This window comes from Equus quagga, chromosome 3 (assembly GCF_021613505.1).
Source record: "Equus quagga isolate Etosha38 chromosome 3, UCLA_HA_Equagga_1.0, whole genome shotgun sequence".
Taxonomy (NCBI): Eukaryota; Metazoa; Chordata; class Mammalia; order Perissodactyla; family Equidae; genus Equus; species Equus quagga.
In genome coordinates this window covers 75,735,799-75,754,821 of record NC_060269.1, presented here as the reverse complement: position 1 = coordinate 75,754,821, position 19,023 = coordinate 75,735,799, and the positions used below count along the sequence as shown (strand labels likewise).

At 40.2% G+C, this 19,023-nt stretch overlaps 1 protein-coding gene across 1 annotated transcript in view; it reads right to left on the bottom strand.

Annotated features, from left to right (window-relative positions):
• Window positions 1-254, bottom strand: part of LOC124237160 (histone H2A.Z) — a 2,653-nt gene extending 2,399 nt beyond the window's left edge. The window contains exon 1 of the mRNA XM_046656536.1: window positions 116-254. Coding sequence (XP_046512492.1) covers window positions 116-118 — 3 coding nt within the window. The 5' untranslated portion in view covers window positions 119-254. The remainder of the gene's footprint in view (window positions 1-115) is intronic.
• Between the last annotated feature and the right edge of the window lie 18,769 nt (window positions 255-19,023).

The window sequence follows — 19,023 nt, the reverse complement described above, 5'->3', positions numbered from 1 at the left end:
AGCCCGGCTCCGCGCCTTCCCAACCGTCGCCACTTCGCCCCCACCTCCGAGCCTAACGGGCTTCCCCGCCGCCGCCGAAGCCCCCGGGGGCTTCGAGCGCCTCTGCGAAGTTTACCATTTCGAATTCTGCTGAAGCTCAGACAAGCAAGGCAGAGAAAGGACCAGTCCGCCGCCCTGCGAACCCCCGCGCCGACCGCTCCGCCGCCCCGCGATTCAAACTGCGCTGTCTCCCGCCTTCCCCGCTCCCTTTATACTGCAGAATGTTCCCTCATCCGGGAACTCGGATTGCTCATCCCACCAATGGCCGCCGCCCGCCCTCGGGACGCGTCCTTGAGGTCTCAGCCAATGAGCAAGCGAAGAGAAGGGCGGAGGGGCGTGCGCTGCGAGGCTCCACCGCTATTGGGGCGTGGTGAGGGAGTGGGGGAGGGCGGAGGGATGGGACCGTGGAGGAGAAGGGCACGGCGCGGGAGGGAAGCCGCGGTGCGAGCTCGGCTCCGGCGGCGCGGGCCGGCCGGCCGCGGTCACGTGTCGGGAGGAGGAGCTGAAGCGCCGGGGAGGGACAGGCAGCATCATCCCGACCGGGCTCCGCGGACCACGCGAAGTCTCCGCGGGGTCCAGCGCGCCCCGACTCCCACCGGCTCGCCCAGCCCCTGCGACCTGAGCGCCTCGCGGGCGGACGCCTGCGACCACAGCCTCCTTCCGGGCCCTGCCCGCCCCCCCCAGCTCCCCCTCCCCGCCCCCCGCGGCTCCTCCCGTGTGACAGGTGGCGCGAACGCGTCCAGTGAAGGAGCCGCGAGTCCTCGGCGAACCACAGCCTTGAGAGAGGTTCCGCGTTTCTTCTCCGCGGCCAGTCCCGAGCCACCTGCTGAGGACCACCCGCTGCTCCTTCTTTATTTTCCACTGTATCTCCCACCTCTTCTTTCCTCTTCACTTTTGAAACCCACCACGGGATAGTTCCACGGCAACAAACGCGAGCAGAGTCGTCTCGCTGGACACAAAAGACCTTTTGGTCTGCGCAGGGAGGGCTTGGGCTGAGGCGGTGTTCTTTTCTTTAATCAAATCTTAAACCATAGTTTCCTGGAGACTACACATCAATGGGTTGTACCTATAGCCTGGTGTCTATAAAGTTGATTTAGTGAAACCTCAAAGCTATTATGTGTCAACTTTTCTATGCTAAACATTTTGCCACATGACAAATGTTCGGTAAATGTCAGTGGGGTAAGTCCTCACATGATTCACAGGCAGTTACAGATGGTCCATGTAATCAATTGCAAATGGTGGGCTTAAAAAATGGTACTGTACACACAGTACTATCATAATGCCAGCTACTCAGTCTTCCAACTAATAGATTAATAACACCTGTGTACGTCTCCAACGGGTTAGAGAAAATAGCGATTTAAATCTTTAATATTTATAGTGTTTAATAGTGTGTTACAGTTTAATTCAATATTTCCAACCTGAAGAAATTTGGAATATGTACTCTTAAGTACTTTAGATTGGGTTACAATTTGAAACATCTTATCAAATTAGAGGACCTCCCTATAGAGGGAGATAAATTCTAGAGAAGAGGTTCCCAACAGTTTTGACATTAAGGCTTATTAGTTCTTGCCCTTGGAACTGAGGAATTCTTATGATATCCTCAATAACAAAAGTTAATCAGTTCCGCCACTGAACTGATATAATGACAATAAAAAGCTATGAAACCTGAGGTAATAGTTAACCTGGACTCCACTGAGGCTTCCTGATAACTCATAAACTAGCTTTAATACATTTTCCAGTTTAAAGCACATGTGCTCTTTGCTATGAGGCCCAACTAAAGGAATTCCCTGCTGTCTCACTGAATAGTGGGTAAGAGAACAAGCTCGGGAGCAGGTCGACGTGAATTAATTCTGTTCTGCTTCTTTCTTACCGTGTCGTCTTAGTTACTAATCTTTTGGAGCTTCAATTCCTCTTCTATGAAAAGGGTATAGTAACACGTATTTTCACGTGGTTGTTAAAAGATTAAAGGAGAGGGTATGCAGTGTGCACTCCAGCAAGTGTTTGTCACACAGTAAGCACTCAACGATAACTACTACTATCTTCTACACTGGATGCTGGGGAGGGATGAAAGGAAGTGTCTTTGATTCCTAAATCTTTCTTCCTGTCTAGTACATTATCTTCCTTTGATGTGGAAGCAGCAAGCCTGGAACCTGCCCAAAGTATACACACCCAAGTCATCCAACCTCCAGACTAAAATCCAAAATTGGTTTACTACAACATTCAACAGCTTTCCTCTTCCTTTGGAGAACAGGACAATATCAGTTTCTCTACTTTTTACAGCAGTTGTGTGAAGATTTTCTACTCTCTTTTCAGCACTGGAAAAGGCATGGTGCAAATATGTTAATGTTCTTGGCTTATCTCTCCTGTATTTGTGTTTATATGAATACATGTATATAATACACATAGCCAGAACTACATAATTATTTTTGTTCAATGCCGTACCCAATTAGCTACTTAATAAGTGCTCTCTTATAAAAAACTAAACAAAGAATTTGATGGCCCCAAAATTATTGACTCTCTCCTAAAAAGCCTTTTCCTAACTCAGGCAGACTTGCTCTGATGAGTTACTACCTCCTTTTCAAACGTTAGCATATATGTTAACTACTGTTGTTCTTGACCTTTTATGTTGAGAATTTGAAAGAGAGTCTCACACTAGGGAATCTCAAATTTCTCAAATATGTCTTGCTTTAAACATCTATTTTTAAGCAAATACAAACAGACTTCCCAGTTATTTCAAAGGATGCTCACCTAGGATAGATAATGGCAGAATTCTTCTCTTCAGGAAATCCATGTTAGAATCTTGGCTCTCTCTACCTAGAGCATCCAGGAAAGGATGTACCTTCAAGAACTCACTCAGTTTGGCCACGGAAATAAGTTTTGACCTAAATGTGTAAGCAGGAGTGGTAGGCCCAACATCCAGGAAGTTTCCTTCAAAAAAGCAAGTCCTTTTCTTCTTGCTGAGTGGAATGAAGACAGAGTTGGAAAGCCGTTTTGGACCATTAAATGAACTTGGGAATGTAGGTCACACATGAAGGAATAATGAGATAGAAAGAGCAAGAGTCTTTGATACTATGGAGCATCAAACCTGCCCTGGATCTCTCCGAACTTTTACATCTATTGTGTTTGAGCCAGTTTCATTTTTGATTATCTGTTACTTGCAGCTGAACCTGATCTTAACCCTTACAGTAAGTCAACACCCTAAATCTTGGAGAGAGATAGCAGACTTTACCCTGAGAGACTGAGAAACCAATTAATAGTTCTTAGAAGGGAGAATCCAGTGCTCCTTGATTTGAGGATACTAATCTAGCATAGGGTACAAGTCAAATCATAAAAGGGAAGATTTTTGTTAGAAGGCTTATAGAGATAATGCACATCTCTTAGGTATAAAGCCTAAAACCAGTGTAACACTGAAACCAAGAGAAGGATGTAAAACATTGAAGGAAGAATCCGTAAGATTTAGTGGCTGACTGGTATGACGTTTTTCATAGGAGGTGGACATGGATAAATGAGAGAGACCATAAAAGAAGTACCTGGGCTTTTTAGATTGGTGGTCTAGGATATAAATTAGCACCTCTGGAAATGGAGAAGCCACGAGGGTAGATGTGGATGGACAGAAGGGAGATAAGAGGTGAGTCAGGAAAGTTATGAAATATTTAAGTTGACATTAGGAGAATTCAAGTGGAATTTTCTAGTAGGTATATTGGCAATAAGGGCAGGCGCTTGTGAAAGGAAAAAGTTTTGAAGATATATCCCGAGGAGTATTTCTAATAAAAAAGTTAGGTGATGATGTCAGAATTGTTCAAAGATAAACTGAAGCACATTAAAAAGTTTAAAAGTTTATTTGGGCAAAAATTGATTGGAATCAGACAGCAGCAAACTGGAAGTGATTAGCAGTGCTCCACTGATGCAAGCTGGGGGAGAGGACATGCAGCGTAGAGAAGGTGTGGAAGCAAAGGAAGGAAATTATTTGATTGGCTATAGCGTAAGGCGTAGTTGGCTGTTTGTGATTGTCTTTAGGTTTCCATTTCTTAACCTCAAGGCACTTACAGGCTTAGATTTTAGGCTGCCGCCTCAGTCTAATGGCCTCCTTATTTAATTAGTTTAACACCACAGATGATAACACCAAGAGTGAATACAACTGAAAGCTGAAGAGCAGGCAAAGAAAAAGACCCAAAGAAGTGCAGTGTGGTGTGTAACTAGGCATAACAATCCCATACTAAACTAGAAAACTCCCTGTAGTTGTAACATCTAACAAGAGGATGTTCAGAACATTTCCAGATGTGTATTGCAGCTCTGGGTAATGAACATTAATCTGTTTTTGATCTTCATTACTCTCCTCTGTTTACTAAAGATGATGATGTTGCCATAGATTCTGAGACTGAATCTGGTTTTATCAAAACTCTTGGTTGCTATGTAAATCTCTTTTGCCTAATGTTACAAGATGATGATAACTGAGATAAGCCCATTGGCTAAATTCTCTAAGTTTGAAATTCCATACAGCTATCTTAGTACTAGAGGGAATTCAAATGCCACCTTCATCCTGAGAAGGAAGAGGAGGCACCACAAAAAAAGACAAGAGTCTACAACCACACAATTTATACCTCACACCTCTCCACAGACTCAGCTCCAGGGTAAAAACCTCTTAAAAGCTGTGGCCACGACATCCATTGTTATAGGTAAGTGGGACTCCCCAGTCCTCTCAATTGGATGGAAATGGCGCAGAGAAGAACCTAAAGGCTTTTCCACACCCTTGGACTTTCCCAACTGTGTTTTGTGTGGTGTGTGCGTGGGAGGGGGTGGGTACTTTGGAAGTGTTTGTTAGCACAGAACAACCTAGTGAAAGCTAACTAATACAGCTAGCAATCTATCTGAGCATCCTCTTGTTAGCTTGTGTAGCTGCTTTAAGGAGTTTTCTCAGTTTGTTATAGAATTACTCCTACTGAGATTTAATATTGTCAGGGCCCAGGCAGAGAATGAAAGAGCAATGCTTTTGCTCTCAGGAGTAGATATAGGGTTATCAGATGGTGATTAACAAGTCAGTACGTTTGAGACATCATATTTAGCAAGATTAACTGCTCTAAAGTGCTTCCTAATGATTCCATACATTCACATGGCATTTTATGAGTTTTCAATGGAATTTGACCTTTGTGCCCGTTTCTTTCTTCTTTTTGTTCTGAGGAAGAGTCGCCCTGTGCTAACATCTGTTGCCAATCTTCCTCTTTTTTTGCTTGAGGAAGATTGTCCCTGAGCTAACATCCATGCCAGTCTTCCTCTACTTTGTACGTGGGACACCACCACAGCATAGCTGGTGTGTGATGTTGGTCCCTGCCAGGGATCCGAACCCACAAATCTGGGCCACCAAAACTCAGTGCACCGAACTTTAACCACTTGGCCACCAGGCAGGCCCCTATAGGCCCATTTCAACTTGAAAATATCTGAGGTAGACATAAGTACGGCTTATCTTCATTTTAAAAGATGAAGAAATAGACTTAGTGGACATTCAGGGATAAAAGGATCAGATGTGGGTTGCCCATGCTCTCTATTCTTTGTACTTCTGAATGAAGCACTTCTCAGGAGAGGATTTAGTTAGCACCTATGACCACACATACCTGTGATTCTCTGTGTCTTGAATGGAATATGCAAATTCTCTAATGGAACAACTTTTAAGACATAATGTTATTCTTTCTAGATGAATACTGTTTTAATTGTCTCCTAGTGTCCTGATGTTTCATGAAATAGTCATTGATTTCTTCAATAAGCCTCTTGACTGCTCAGAATCTGAGCAGCAAACAGTCTGGGACGATCTCTTCCACCATTTACAGATCAGCCCAACAACTCTCGGCGGGAGCTGTCCAATTGTTTATCAGATTTCACCACACATCTTGGAAATTTACATGCTGGCTCTTTGTTTAGATTTTTATTTGCTGTTTTAAAATTGAAACAGTGTACTCATCTTAATTCTCAAAAGTGAAACAAGTCATTTTGTCTTCAAACTAGGCTGACAATTCAGGAATTTTACAAAATCTGAAAGGAGAGGGAAAAGCCCGGCAAATCAGTGTTACTGCATGTTGTTATGATGCAGAAGTGCTTGTTTCACGTGACTCATTTTGTAATGTAGTAAAACTTTATTAATATGCAGAGAGGACTTGAAATTAATGAATATTATGAATTATAGCACTTGGAGATAAATACAATATCAAAGGTAAGTACATATATGCTATGTATAAATATAAATGTATAACAAATTTATAATACTTTTACATATGAATGTGTATAACATTCCAAGTGGCTGCTAAACAGTATTGCCGAGAACAAATATGGTAGATTTGCTTTAAAAAATTTATAATAGCATTATTTATTTGTAAATGTATCAAAGCTCCTCAAGAACTTTTAAAATATATATTTGGGGGCCGGCCCAGTGGCGCAGCAGTTAAGTTCGCACGTTCCACTTCTCAGCTATCTGGGGATCGCCAGTTTGGATCCCGAGTGCGGACATGGCACCGCTTGGCACGCCATGCTGTGGTAGGCATCCCACATATAAAGTAGAGGAAGATGGGCACGGATGTTAGCTCAGGGCCAGCCTTCCTCAGAAAAAAGAAGAGGATTGGCAGTAGTTAGCTCAGGGCTAATCTTCCTATATATATATATATATATATATATATATTTGAAAATATCTATATTTTGTGTTCTCTATTAAGTTGGTTTATAAGCATTATTTAATTCAAACTCTAGTTCAATTTCCAATGACATATTGAAAATTTCAGGTGAATAGGAGCTGAAGTTCCCAGCCCCTGTGGTCTGGTGGTTAAGAATTGGAGCTCTCAGTCCTGCAGCCCGGATCTGGTCCCCAGTCAGGAAAACACATCACTCATCTGTTAGTTGTCATAATGTGGAGGCTGCCTGTTGCTGTGATGCTGAAAGCTATACCACCTGGATTTCAAATACCAGCAGGGTCACCCGTAGTAGACAGGTTTCAATGGAGCTTCCAGACTAAGACAAACTAAGAAGAAGGACCTGGCCAACCACTTCCAAAAAGATTGGCCATGAAAACCCCATGAACAGCAGTGGAGCATTGTCTGATGTGGCGCCAGAAGGTGAGAGGATGGCGCAAAAAGACCAGGCAATGTCCGCTCTGCTGTCCACAGGGTGGCCAGGAGTCAGAATCTACTCCAAACTACATTTACAAAGCATCACATTTTTATTCAGATGGCATCTTTTGGAGCCGACCAATCTCCTTATTCCACCCCCAGCTGCTGAAACTGCCTGGAAGGAGAGCTCATGTGAAAATGCAGACGTTTGGAAGATCACACCTGCTGTACATTCTCTTGCTCCATTAGCTGCACACACTTCCAAAGGCTATTTTGAAAGCAGGACACAGCATTTTTTCACTGACATGATCTTTACATGGGTTATAGATTTGTGTCTAAGAATTGGAGTAAATATACTGAAAAATATGATGTAGGTAATCAGAGCCCTGAACAGCCTAGATGGGCTCACTGTTCACCAAACCCATTTCTTCTTCCTGAGCCTTCCACCAGAACTCCTGCTTCCTTGCAGGGAGGGGTGGCCGTGTGATGGGTTCTCTGCAAGATGTGTGGAAGTGACATGTGTCATTTCTACATCAAGGCTTTAAAAAGTAAGTGTGCCTTCTCCACCCTCTTTTTTCTGTATTTGAGAGTGATACACAAAGCAGGAGACTCCAAAGCAAGAGAGGAGGTTAGATCCTCAAGATGGATCATACAAAAGGCCACCTGCTGACCAGGAACACCTGACTGGCACTTTTATTGTGCTAAAGTTTGAAGAATCTCCCAGTGGCCAAAATGGGGTGATTTGAACATCAAAAGAATGACCATAAGTTTAAGTCAAACACATTTAATTTAGAAAAAGCAATGAGTTCAAATCGAAGAGAAAAGAGAGAAAGGAGAGAGGATAGAGAGAGGATAGGGGGAGGGAGAAAGGAAAGGATAAGAGGAGAGAAAGAAAGAGAGAAACAGAGAGAAAAGAAAATTCATTGGATGCCATTGGAAGTGTCCACAGCATCAATTCATTCCTCTAAAGACTGATAATTAAAGGTGAAGAAGTGAACATTTATCTTGTCTCTCTGCTGTGAACTGTATTTCAGTTTATATTGAACTAATTGATAAGGAAAAATTCTTCTCAACAAAAGAATTACAGCTAATAAATACAGTAGAAATAATAGAGTTACAAAAATTCCCATTTTGTAACCTTCACGTGAATCATTTAAATGTCATCAATCTACAGTAAAACCATCTTGTCTTTATGGTATGTTCCGCTGAAGATTGAGAGTAATACTATTTCTAAGTTTATTTGGAATAATTTTTTTAAAAGAATATTTCATAGGGGCTGGCCCGGTGGCCGAGTGGTTAAGTTCGCGCGCTCCGCTGCAGGCGGCCCAGTGTTTCGTTGGTTCGAATCCTGGGCGCGGACATGGCACTGCTCATCAAACCACGCTGAGGCAGCGTCCCACATGCCACAACTAGAAGGACCCACAACGAAGAATATACAACTATGTACTGGGGGGCTTTGGGGAGAAAAAGGAAAAATAAAATCTTTAAAAAAAAAAAAAAGAATATTTCATAGATGGTGTTGTGTAGTTCACTTCATATCTACTATTCAAGTCTTTAGAACTAACTTCTTGGCCACCAAAAATCAAAGGACACCAGACAGACAATGCAAGGGAGTATTAGCCACATGTAGAATGTGGGAAATGGACCTGGTTTCCTCAATAAGGAAATAGCATTGAGAAGAGAGGAAGGAGAAGAGAGAGAGAGAGAAAGAGAGAGAGAGGAAAGCTCTTCTAGATTAAGAGATTTTAAAAAAGAATTAAGAGACAGAACAACCCAATAAAGTGTGTGAACCCTGTTTGGAAGCTGATGTCTTTGAATCCTCAATTTTTTTAAAATTTAGAATTAGGTAATATTAAGGAATTAGTGTTAATGTTATTAGATAAAATAATGGCATTTGGTTATGTAAGAAAATGTCTCTTATTTTACTATTTTTAAAGATGCGCACTAAAATATTTAGGGGAAAGATGAAATGATTTCTGGAATTTTCTTTAATATGTTTCAGCCCAAAACAGAATTTTTTTTTAAGTGCAGGAGACATAAACAATATGGCAAAATATTGATGATTGTTGAAATTGGGTATTCACGTTTTGAAAATCTTAGGAAAACTTCAAAAATTTTTTTAAAATGGTGATGAAACTGCTAGAAATGGTATCTTTATGTAGGGGAGGAAAAAAATTGTAAACTTTGCTTTGTAGTTATGGAGTTTGCCCATTGTTTGGGGCCAAAACTATGTTTTGCATCATAGTTTGCCCTTTAAAAAAATCTTTTTATAAAAGGCAACCCCAATATTTGATTTGAACAAACCAGGCTGGCTTCTCAGCTACTCTGGTTTCACCATATAAAGAATACTTTATTGTTTGAGGTTGTGCTTAGCTGTCTTTAACAGATAAGTTTATCTATATAAATGTTTTTGTTGTTAATTTTGTTTTGCTTTGGCTATACCAAAATAACATGCATGGAACTTGTACATGAGATCATAGGGTACCAACGTGGACACAAAAGATAAGGAGCAATGAGGCAGTGGTGGAAAAAAGAGGAAAACTGAATTCAGATGACATGAATTTGGCATTGATCCGTCCCAGCTAGGAGACTTTGGTCAAATCAACCTCTCTGAGTCCCATTATACTTCTCTTGGGCAAAATGTGAATGCCGACAGGGCTAGTGTAAAGACCATGTGAGCTGCCGGGAGGTAGTTTTTCAACTCTAAAGCATCACCCCAAGATTTTTTAAAACATTACTAGCATGAAGCATGAATACTGGTAGTATTTCATGACTATTTCCACTTTACAAAAGTGAAAAATGATCTAAATTTATTTTTAAAAATAAATCAAATAGACACACTGAAAATTTCCATTAAACGATACCAGAGTAAAGAAATAATTTCATAATACATATAATTACCTCAGTTTTACTGTTTTCTGCCTTATGTTTAATATATCAAGTCTCTTAGTGTGTTTATTTATTTCAGCACCTAACACAGTTCCACCTTGTCAAAAATTTATAGGTAAATTTAGTACCATACTGAGGAAGTACCATACTGAGGCAACATTAATTGTGACTTAGGTTGTTTTCAGTCATTGATAATTTTAATTTGCAGCCAATGCTCAGTGTTGTTACAGCCTTGAACGCAGTTTTCTCTAAATTGTTTAAGGTGCTGATACATCCTGCCTTAATGAAAAGTCATTCTTACAATATAATTGTGAGTCATGAGAAGAGAATGGAAGAAAACATGACCTTTTCTCCTATCCTCTCTTCAGGAAAAGAGGCCACATGGCAGAACCTGATTGTCTCTTTAAAGTAGTTAAGGACTTCAGGGCTATGAATTACTTTGAAAACAAACACAAAAAAGATTTTCTTCCTAATAAACAACGGTAAAAACCACATTTCATCGATTTTATGTATTCCCATCAGTAAAAGGATCAGATCAGCTCAACAAATGCAGAGGTCCCCGTGGGACCTTTACTTTGAGCCTGCTATGCCCCATTTCACTACAGTGACGTTAGACTTTTCTTTAGTTAAACTGTTACTCTGTCTTTTCAGGTGAAATAATAGAGAAAACAGATTAGGTATATTCCTGTGGATGTCGTTAGCACTTCTACCACCTTTATCAACTGGCTCTTCAGCACTTCCTCACCCTCCTTTTTCACTATTCTTAATTGTCTTTCAATCCAGATTGATCTTTTTCCATTAAAAAATTATTTATTCATTTAGGAAAAGATTTAACTTTTACATATTTCAACATTTAAAAGGTTAAAAAAGGGGATATAATGAAAATTCTCTTTGCCACTCCTGCCCCTCGGTTACCCAGAAATAAGTTTTTCCCATATTTTCCTTGATCACCTGCTTTTGTTCACATTGCTTCCCCCATCTGAAATGCCTTTCAAACGTCTTTCAATTTTTGCCCTTCACTTCTTCAGAGTGTAGTTCAATACTCTCCTTTAATGAGCTTTCCCTGAACCATCATCTCTAAAACTGATCCCTTATTTCCCTTATTCTGCATAACTGAACATAGTTTATACCCTCTTTTAATATGCTTAAAATTGCTAATGTTCCTAAATTATTTTCATATTTCCTGAACAGATTTTAGATTTCTGAATAGCTTACAGATTTGCAGCTTCCTTGAAAGCAAGAAATGACTACTATTTCTTTTGTTTTCCATGGAGCAGTTAGCCTGGCCTGATGCAAGCAGCTGAAGCCTAATACCTTCTCTGTCCTCAAGAACCTTACCTGTGACTCAACATTTGCTGCTATGAGAATCACCTGGGGAGGTTTGGAAACTCATAATGCCCTGGCTTCACCCCATACCAATTTCATCAGAATCTCTGGGGGAGAGATCTAAGCATAAGTACTATTTAAAACTCACCAGGTGACTCCAACGTGCAGCTAAGTTTAAGCACTAGTAACCTAACCCACCTCCATGGCCTCGGTCTCGTTCACGACCTCATTTCATGAAAACATGCTCTTCCTACCAATGTCAAACGTGCCCCTTTCCGCTGTGCTCCCGTTGCAGGTAAGACAGAGTTCTTCCTCCCCCAGGCCTCCTGCCAGCAGCCACATCTTCTTTGCTCCCCTTCACCAAAAACCTCATAATGCTTTGCTAAGCAGATGGTTGTCATCGTTTTCACCTCCTAGTCTCTGTTCAACCCACCAGGATCTGGCTTTCATTCTCATCAGGCCCCCAAAATGTTCTTGTTGGTGTTATTTGTCATGTTGCCAAACCCAAGCATCAGTTTTCTGCTGTCTTCTCACCTATCAGCAGCATGACCACTCTTAGCAACTAATACTGTCTTTTCTTGATTTCCCAGAGATGACGTGCCGCTCCGTCTCCTCTCTATTGCCTTCTCCCCTTTTATTGCCTCTCACTGCTTGACTTCAGGATGGCAGTTTCCCAGGGTTTGGTCCTAAGTCCTCTACTTTCCCTATCCATTTCCATGTACAACTTGTACATAGAGATGGTTTCAGATAGTAAATTGTTGAAAATTTTTTACCTTAATAGATAAGTATTTCTTTTCAGTGATATTAGAAAAGACTACAACCTACAAATCAAATTCACTTTAAGGCTATAAAGTGAAGGAGGAGGAGTTCAAATAGCAAATCAAATAACAAACTTCATAAAACACACTTTACACATTTCTCTTCTTCTCCTAAATTTCTTCTCCACATGGCAGCTACCTTCACTTTTTCCAAAGCCCCCCATCAACAGTTAGGTCTCCTTTTGTTTAGCTTCCCCTGAACATGCTCTCCAGCTTCCTGCCTCCATTCTTCCCCTCCCCACTCACCGCCAGCAGAAACACATCTTGCTGCTGAGCTTCTGCACACGCTGTACTGAAACTGCCTGGATTATTGAGAAGTTAGGGTTCACCTGACAGGAAAGTCTTCAAAATAAGGAATATATACATTGCAAGGAAGCCATAAGAAATTTGCTTAATATAGAGGAGGTACTCTAGGGAAGAAAGAGATGTGGCAATAAAACGATATAAAAAGGTATGTCAATAATAAAGTCTATCGCAAACATTTCTATTATCTAAAAGGCTAGAATAAGTCATATTTAGGAGTGTTGGGAAGCTTTGGGAGCAGCAGAGTCTTAAAAGCACCTGGTCAAGATCAAAGCTGTCATCTTTATCACCAATTTATTTAAACTTTTTTTAAAGATTTTTTTATTTTTATTTTTTATTTTTCCTTCTTCTCCCCAAAGCCCCCCAGTACATAGTTGTCTATTTTAGTTGAGGGTCTTTCTAGTTGTGGCGTGTGGGATGCCACCTCAGCATGGCTTGATGAGCGGTACCATGTCCACGCCCAGGATCCGAACCCGGCAAACCCTGGGCCACCGAAGCAGAGCGTGCGAACTTAACCAGTTGGCCATGGGGCCGGGCCCCCAATTTATTTAAGTATTTAATGGGACTAAGTGTTGTCAACATATAACTCTAACTATTAGATTTGCCTCTCTAAGATTCTAATAGAATAGGTCTGATATAATAAAACTACTATTTTCTAATAATTCTGTTAGAATCTTTTAAACTCATACTACTAAGGTCTGACATGATATACCTAATAATTCTATCAGTATCTACAGGTTATATTTATTAGATTATCATAAAGATTAAAAAAATACTGTCTCTGTAGGACAGGAAATAAAACAGTACAGATGTCAATATCTTAGTGAGTAACCAATTTCTGTTAGTATCCTATTACTGAATTTTGGCTTTGTTTGTTTTGCAATCTTCAATGAGATTCTTTAGTACAGGGAGTCATCTCTTCTCAGTGTCACAAACTGTATCAGCTGATAACTGTAAGTGAAGCAGGTAAATAAAATATAAATCCTCAGTTCCTTGAGAATGAAGCAAGAACATGAAAACACTAATTTGAAAAGATATAGGCACCCCTATGTTCACTGCAGCATTATTCACAATAGCCCAGACTTGGAAGCAACTCAAGTGCTCATCAACAGATGAATGAGTAAAGAAGATGTGGTATATATACACAATGGAATGCTACTCAGACATAAAAAAGATGAAATTGTGTCATTTGTGAAAACATGGATGGACTTTGAGGATATTACGCTGAGTGAAATGTCAGATAGAGAAAAATAATTACTGTATGATTTTGCTCATATGTAGAAGATAAACAAATCAACAAACAAACACATAGATATGAACAGACTGGTGGTTCAGAGGGCAAGGGGGTAGGAGAGAGCAAAAGGGGTACAGGGGGACATATGTATGATGACGGATGGAAAATAGACTTTTGGTGATGAACACAATGCAGTCTATACATAAGCCAAAATATAATGATGGACACCTGAAATTTACACAATGTTATGAACCAATGTGACCACAATAAAATTAAAAAATAAATAAAAATAGAATGAAACAATACCTACTTTAAACATTTATGTAGTGATTTTTAATAAATCATCCCCAGCATTTGTGGAGGCTCATATACTACATTATTGAATATTTACATGTTAAAAATTAAGCTAACATTACTAAATAAAATATGCTTTATCCTCCTACATTGACAAAAGTACTTTTATAATGACAATAAAAAAACGTGAAGAGCTGTATTATTTTTATATAAGTCCAAGTTAGAAAATGTAAAGCATAACTTATTTTACTTATGGTTGGCATGTCCAGCCTCCTGTTGATGGACCCATGATGTTTGGATAGTATAAAGGTAAATGGAATTAATACATTACTATATATTTATTCTGTAAGAATTATTTTTCTTTTATTTAGAAAAATCACCAGTTATGTTATGATCAAGATTTTCAATTAATATGTGTTGACAGTATACCAAATTACACATTTCTTGATTCATTAAAACTTTTTGATAGTTTCTAAAATTAATTTTAATTGGACAAAACCACTCTGCTGAGGCAATAACATCTGGATTTTTCATACAATTCTTAAAGCAATACTTAGATTCGGTAGTGAATCACGAATTTTACATGTCATCTTCAAGCATTGTAGTGGATTTGCATGTGATAAATTATTGTTACCCTATAACATTTTACAAATTATTTAAAATTTCATTGCTATCACCTATGTTACAATTTATGCTGTCTCTTAAGGCAATATCTAAATCTTTATAGTAATGTAAAGAATTGATAGCACACTTAACTGATGCTATATCCAGACATTTTTTCAATTATAATATGAAAGACATATTACTGAAAATTGTTCCTCAGCTACCATGTGCAATTGTGGTGATTACCATGCTAGTTTATGAATATTTCTGGAACCACAAATGGAACACACACAAAAAAGCAAAACAGTGGACAGTGAGCACTACTGGGAAAAAATATTTCGTTATGCAGGAAACTGTTGCATTGCCTTGGTTTCAGAATGCCTTGTGTATATGCAATGCTGTCAACAAGTAGCTCTGTTTCTAAACAAAGAAGTATATTTCTAGGACATGAAAACAAAGCTAAATCTCTATTTTGTTAGACAATGGTAGGGGGGAATGCAGAGGTTTCAAAATGTCACAGGTGTTTAAGACAGTGAATTAAAACTACATATCTACTCACCAGTGAGGTTTAAAGTTGCCATAAATTATTGATATTAATTTGTAATTAAGTGACAATTTTTGGAACAACTTTACTCAAAATAGGCTTAAGTATGCATAATGGTACTAAATTTCTATGACTCAATAATATATTCAACACTCATTTTCAATACAAGTGAAATTCATGAATATTAGGCAAAATTTTGATTTAGTGAGGAGTCATCTGTGGAACGTTAAGAAATAATTGATATTCAGGAAGTAGTATATACCATCAACTGTGTGGCAAAATCTGAACAGAAGCAAGATTTTTTTTTAATCTTTTAATTTTTATTTTATCATGGTAAGAACTCTTAACATGAGACCTACCTCTTAGATTTTTAAGTGTATAATACAGTATTGCTAACTGTAAGCACCATGTCGTGCAGCAGATTTCTTGAACTTACTCCTCTTATATAACTGAAACTTCACACCTGTTAATTAGCAACTCCCCATTTCCCTGCCCCCCGCCCGTGGCGCTCACTGCTCGGCTCTCTGCTTCTGTGAGTCTGGCTCTTTTAGATATCTCATATAGGTGGAGTCATGCAGTGTTTGTCTTTCAGTAACTGGCTTGTCTCACTTAGCATAACGTCCTCTAGGTTCATCCATCTTGTCACAAATGGTGGGATTTCCTTCTTTTTTTTAAGACTGAGTAATATTCCATTGTATGTATATATTACATTTTCTTTATCCATTCCTCCATCCAGGTATAAGATATGGATGATTTTAAATGAACCACATGTTAATACGTGAGGTATGGCAACATATTTTATTACAAATTTGTGAGATGTGTCTTATTGCTTTATTGATATCTACCCACATGTTTACTTTTGGAACCTTATTTTTAATTAGATGTTGGGTTGAGGGAATTAATTGAGTTCTAAGGATCCTTAACCTCCTACCTTAGTTAATATACTGAGACCTAAACTTAACGGAACAAAATGGCGTCTGCGTTTTTGATGACCAAAGAGCCATCGATTTATAGAGCAAAAATAGAATCTGTCCCTGAACAACCAACTCTATCCAGTAACTAAATGAATAGTTATTGAATCCCTGTTATACCAGTCACTGTCCTAGATGCTGGTTTGCAACAGTGAACAGAAACAGAGTACTACCCTCAAGGAGCTTACATTCTAGTCATGGGATAGAGTAGGGTGGGACATAGACTGAGAACAAACCAGCCACTTATATCAAGTGTTTGAAGATAGGTCCTGTGAAGAACACAAACCAGCATGGAGGATGACGGGTGCGAGTGGAGGCTGCAGTTTTGAAGGAATTGTCGTGGAATTCCTCACTGAGAAGGTGACATTTAAGTCATGAAAGAGGAAGTATTAAAATACACATATCTATATTTTAAATTTTGAAATAATCTCAAACTTACAGAACAGTTATGAGTACAATAGGAGCTTTTTTCCCCTAAACCATGAGACAATAAGTAGCTGACCTGATACCCACCAACATGCCTCTCAGTTTGAATTTGTCGCATGTTTCCTCATGATTACATTCAGATTTTACCTCTCTGGTAGGAATACATGTCATAGAACTGATGCCTTGTTCTCATTGCATTCTACCAGTGGCTGGTGATTTCAATTTGTCCCATTATTGGTGCTGTTAGCTTGGATCACTTGATTAACGTATAGTCTGCCAGTCTTCTCCACTGTGAAGTTATTCCTTTTCTTTTTGTAATTAATAAGTGTTTTGCAGAGAAGCACTTTGAAACTTTGTTCCTCATCCTATTTCTCATCAATCTCTCTTTCTTCCTTTCTCTCGCTCTCGCTCTCTTTCTCTTTCTTTCTTTCTTTCTTACTCTCTCTCTTTCTCTCTCTCATCCGTGATTTTCTATTTTATTCAATGCATTATAATTTTTACTGCAATTACTTACTGCCATGCTCAGTGGTGTAGATTTGGCTGGTGGGAGCCCTTTCAAGCTGATGCTGGTGTTTTTTGACATGTCCCTATCATTCTGGGGCATTTCCCTGTTTGGGAGTCTAAGATACCCAGACTTATCTCATACTTTGTTGATCCTATCCCTGAAATCAGTCATTTCTTCAGGGAGTCCTTGTTCCCTTTAGTGGAGAGTGATGTATAAGCCATGATCTGGGTGCTTGGTGTGCTCATTGCTATTGGGGATGGGAATAGAGGAGGTCACTGCTCCAAGGCCCTATCAGTGGTTAGAGGTAAGGAATATATGTATGTGTACACATACATATGCACACATACATACACACATATGTATAAACACACATATACACATTTACAACTGCATTAATCTCCACATCCATCTATAAGTATTGAAATTCATGAGTTTAATTGATACCTTCAATTCCAATCAAACGGCACAGAATTCATTCTAGTTTTCTCCCTTTTCATGTTTATTTACTCAGTCTGCTACAGCCCCTGCCCAGCATGGAGGTTCCCCCACCCCACCCCATGCTTTGGCTGTGCGTCTCTGTGCTGGGCTGCCTCCTCCCCGCTGCATCTGTACCTGCACCTGCCTCACTCAGTTTCTTCTGCACTGCTCCAGGTCAACTTCCCTGCCTAGATGATCTCTTCGCCTCCCTTGGGCTCTAACACCCTGCACTAGACCTTTCCTTGCGTGGATGGCCTCTTTATCCTGCTTGAACTCTGACACCTCTTCCCATGTGGACTCCCTCCTCAACCCACTCTTGCTCTGAAACACCACACCAACTTGTCCCTCTATATTGACACTCTGCTCAGGCTCTGGCTGTTGCATGGACTGCCTCCCCAGGTCAATGCCCTTCTCACTCTGCTTCAGCTCTGATACTCCACCCCATTTATTTCCCTTGTGTAACACCTTCCTACTCTGCTCAAGGTCTAACATCTCCCTCCATCCTACCCCATTTGAAAGCCCTTCTTATCCAGCTCTGGCTCTGACATCTGATGCCAGATTTCTCTCACTCAGGCATGTCATCCTCATTCTTTTGGGCTCCAAGTCTTGATGATAGGGCCCCATCCCTGTGTGGAGACCTTCTTCACTCCACTTGGGAGCTGACATCTCCCTCCAGGCCCCTTTCCCTGCGTGGATGCCCTCCTCATCCTTCTCACACCCTGACATCACGAACTGGACCATCTCCTTCCCAATGTGGATGTCCTTTTCATTCCTTGTGGGCTCTGAAGCCTCATGCAAGTCAGCCCCTTTGTATTGATTCTTGCCTTGATCTGCTCACCTAACATATTTACGACTGAATGGTTCAGAAAGAGGAAGGGAAGTAGAAGGGAAAGGGCAAGTGAAGGGAAGAGGATGGAGAAGAGGAAGTTGAGTAATTATTTTTTAATAAACAAAACCAATCCACATATGTTATGGTACCATGCTGTCTTAGTCCATTCGGGCTGCTGTAACAAAATACCACAGCCTAGGTAGCTTGTGGACAGCAACCATTGATTCCTCTCACTTCTGGAGGATGCAAGTCTCAGATCAGGTGGCTACATGGTCAGGTTCTGGGGAAGACCCTCTTCAGGTTGCAAACTGCTGACTTCTCGCTGTGTCCTTCCCACATGGCAGAAGGGGCAAAGGGTCTCTCTGGAGCCCATTCATCAGGGCTCTACCCTCATGACCTAAGCATCTTCCAAGGTCTCCACCTCCTAATACCACCATTCTGGGGATCAGGATTTCAACCTATGACTTTGAGAGTGACACAAACATTCAGACCATAGCAATGCCAATCTGGAATTAGCCTTCAATTTGAACCAAACTCCGACTGCTGTTTTTAGGCCCCAGAGGAGAGTAGTTGCCATGAACCTCAATCCCCTGCTGTAAAAAGAGGATTGAAGTCACCCCACAGCCCCAAGGACTAACATTTACATGAAAAATCAAGTTTAGTGATTTAGGAAGCCT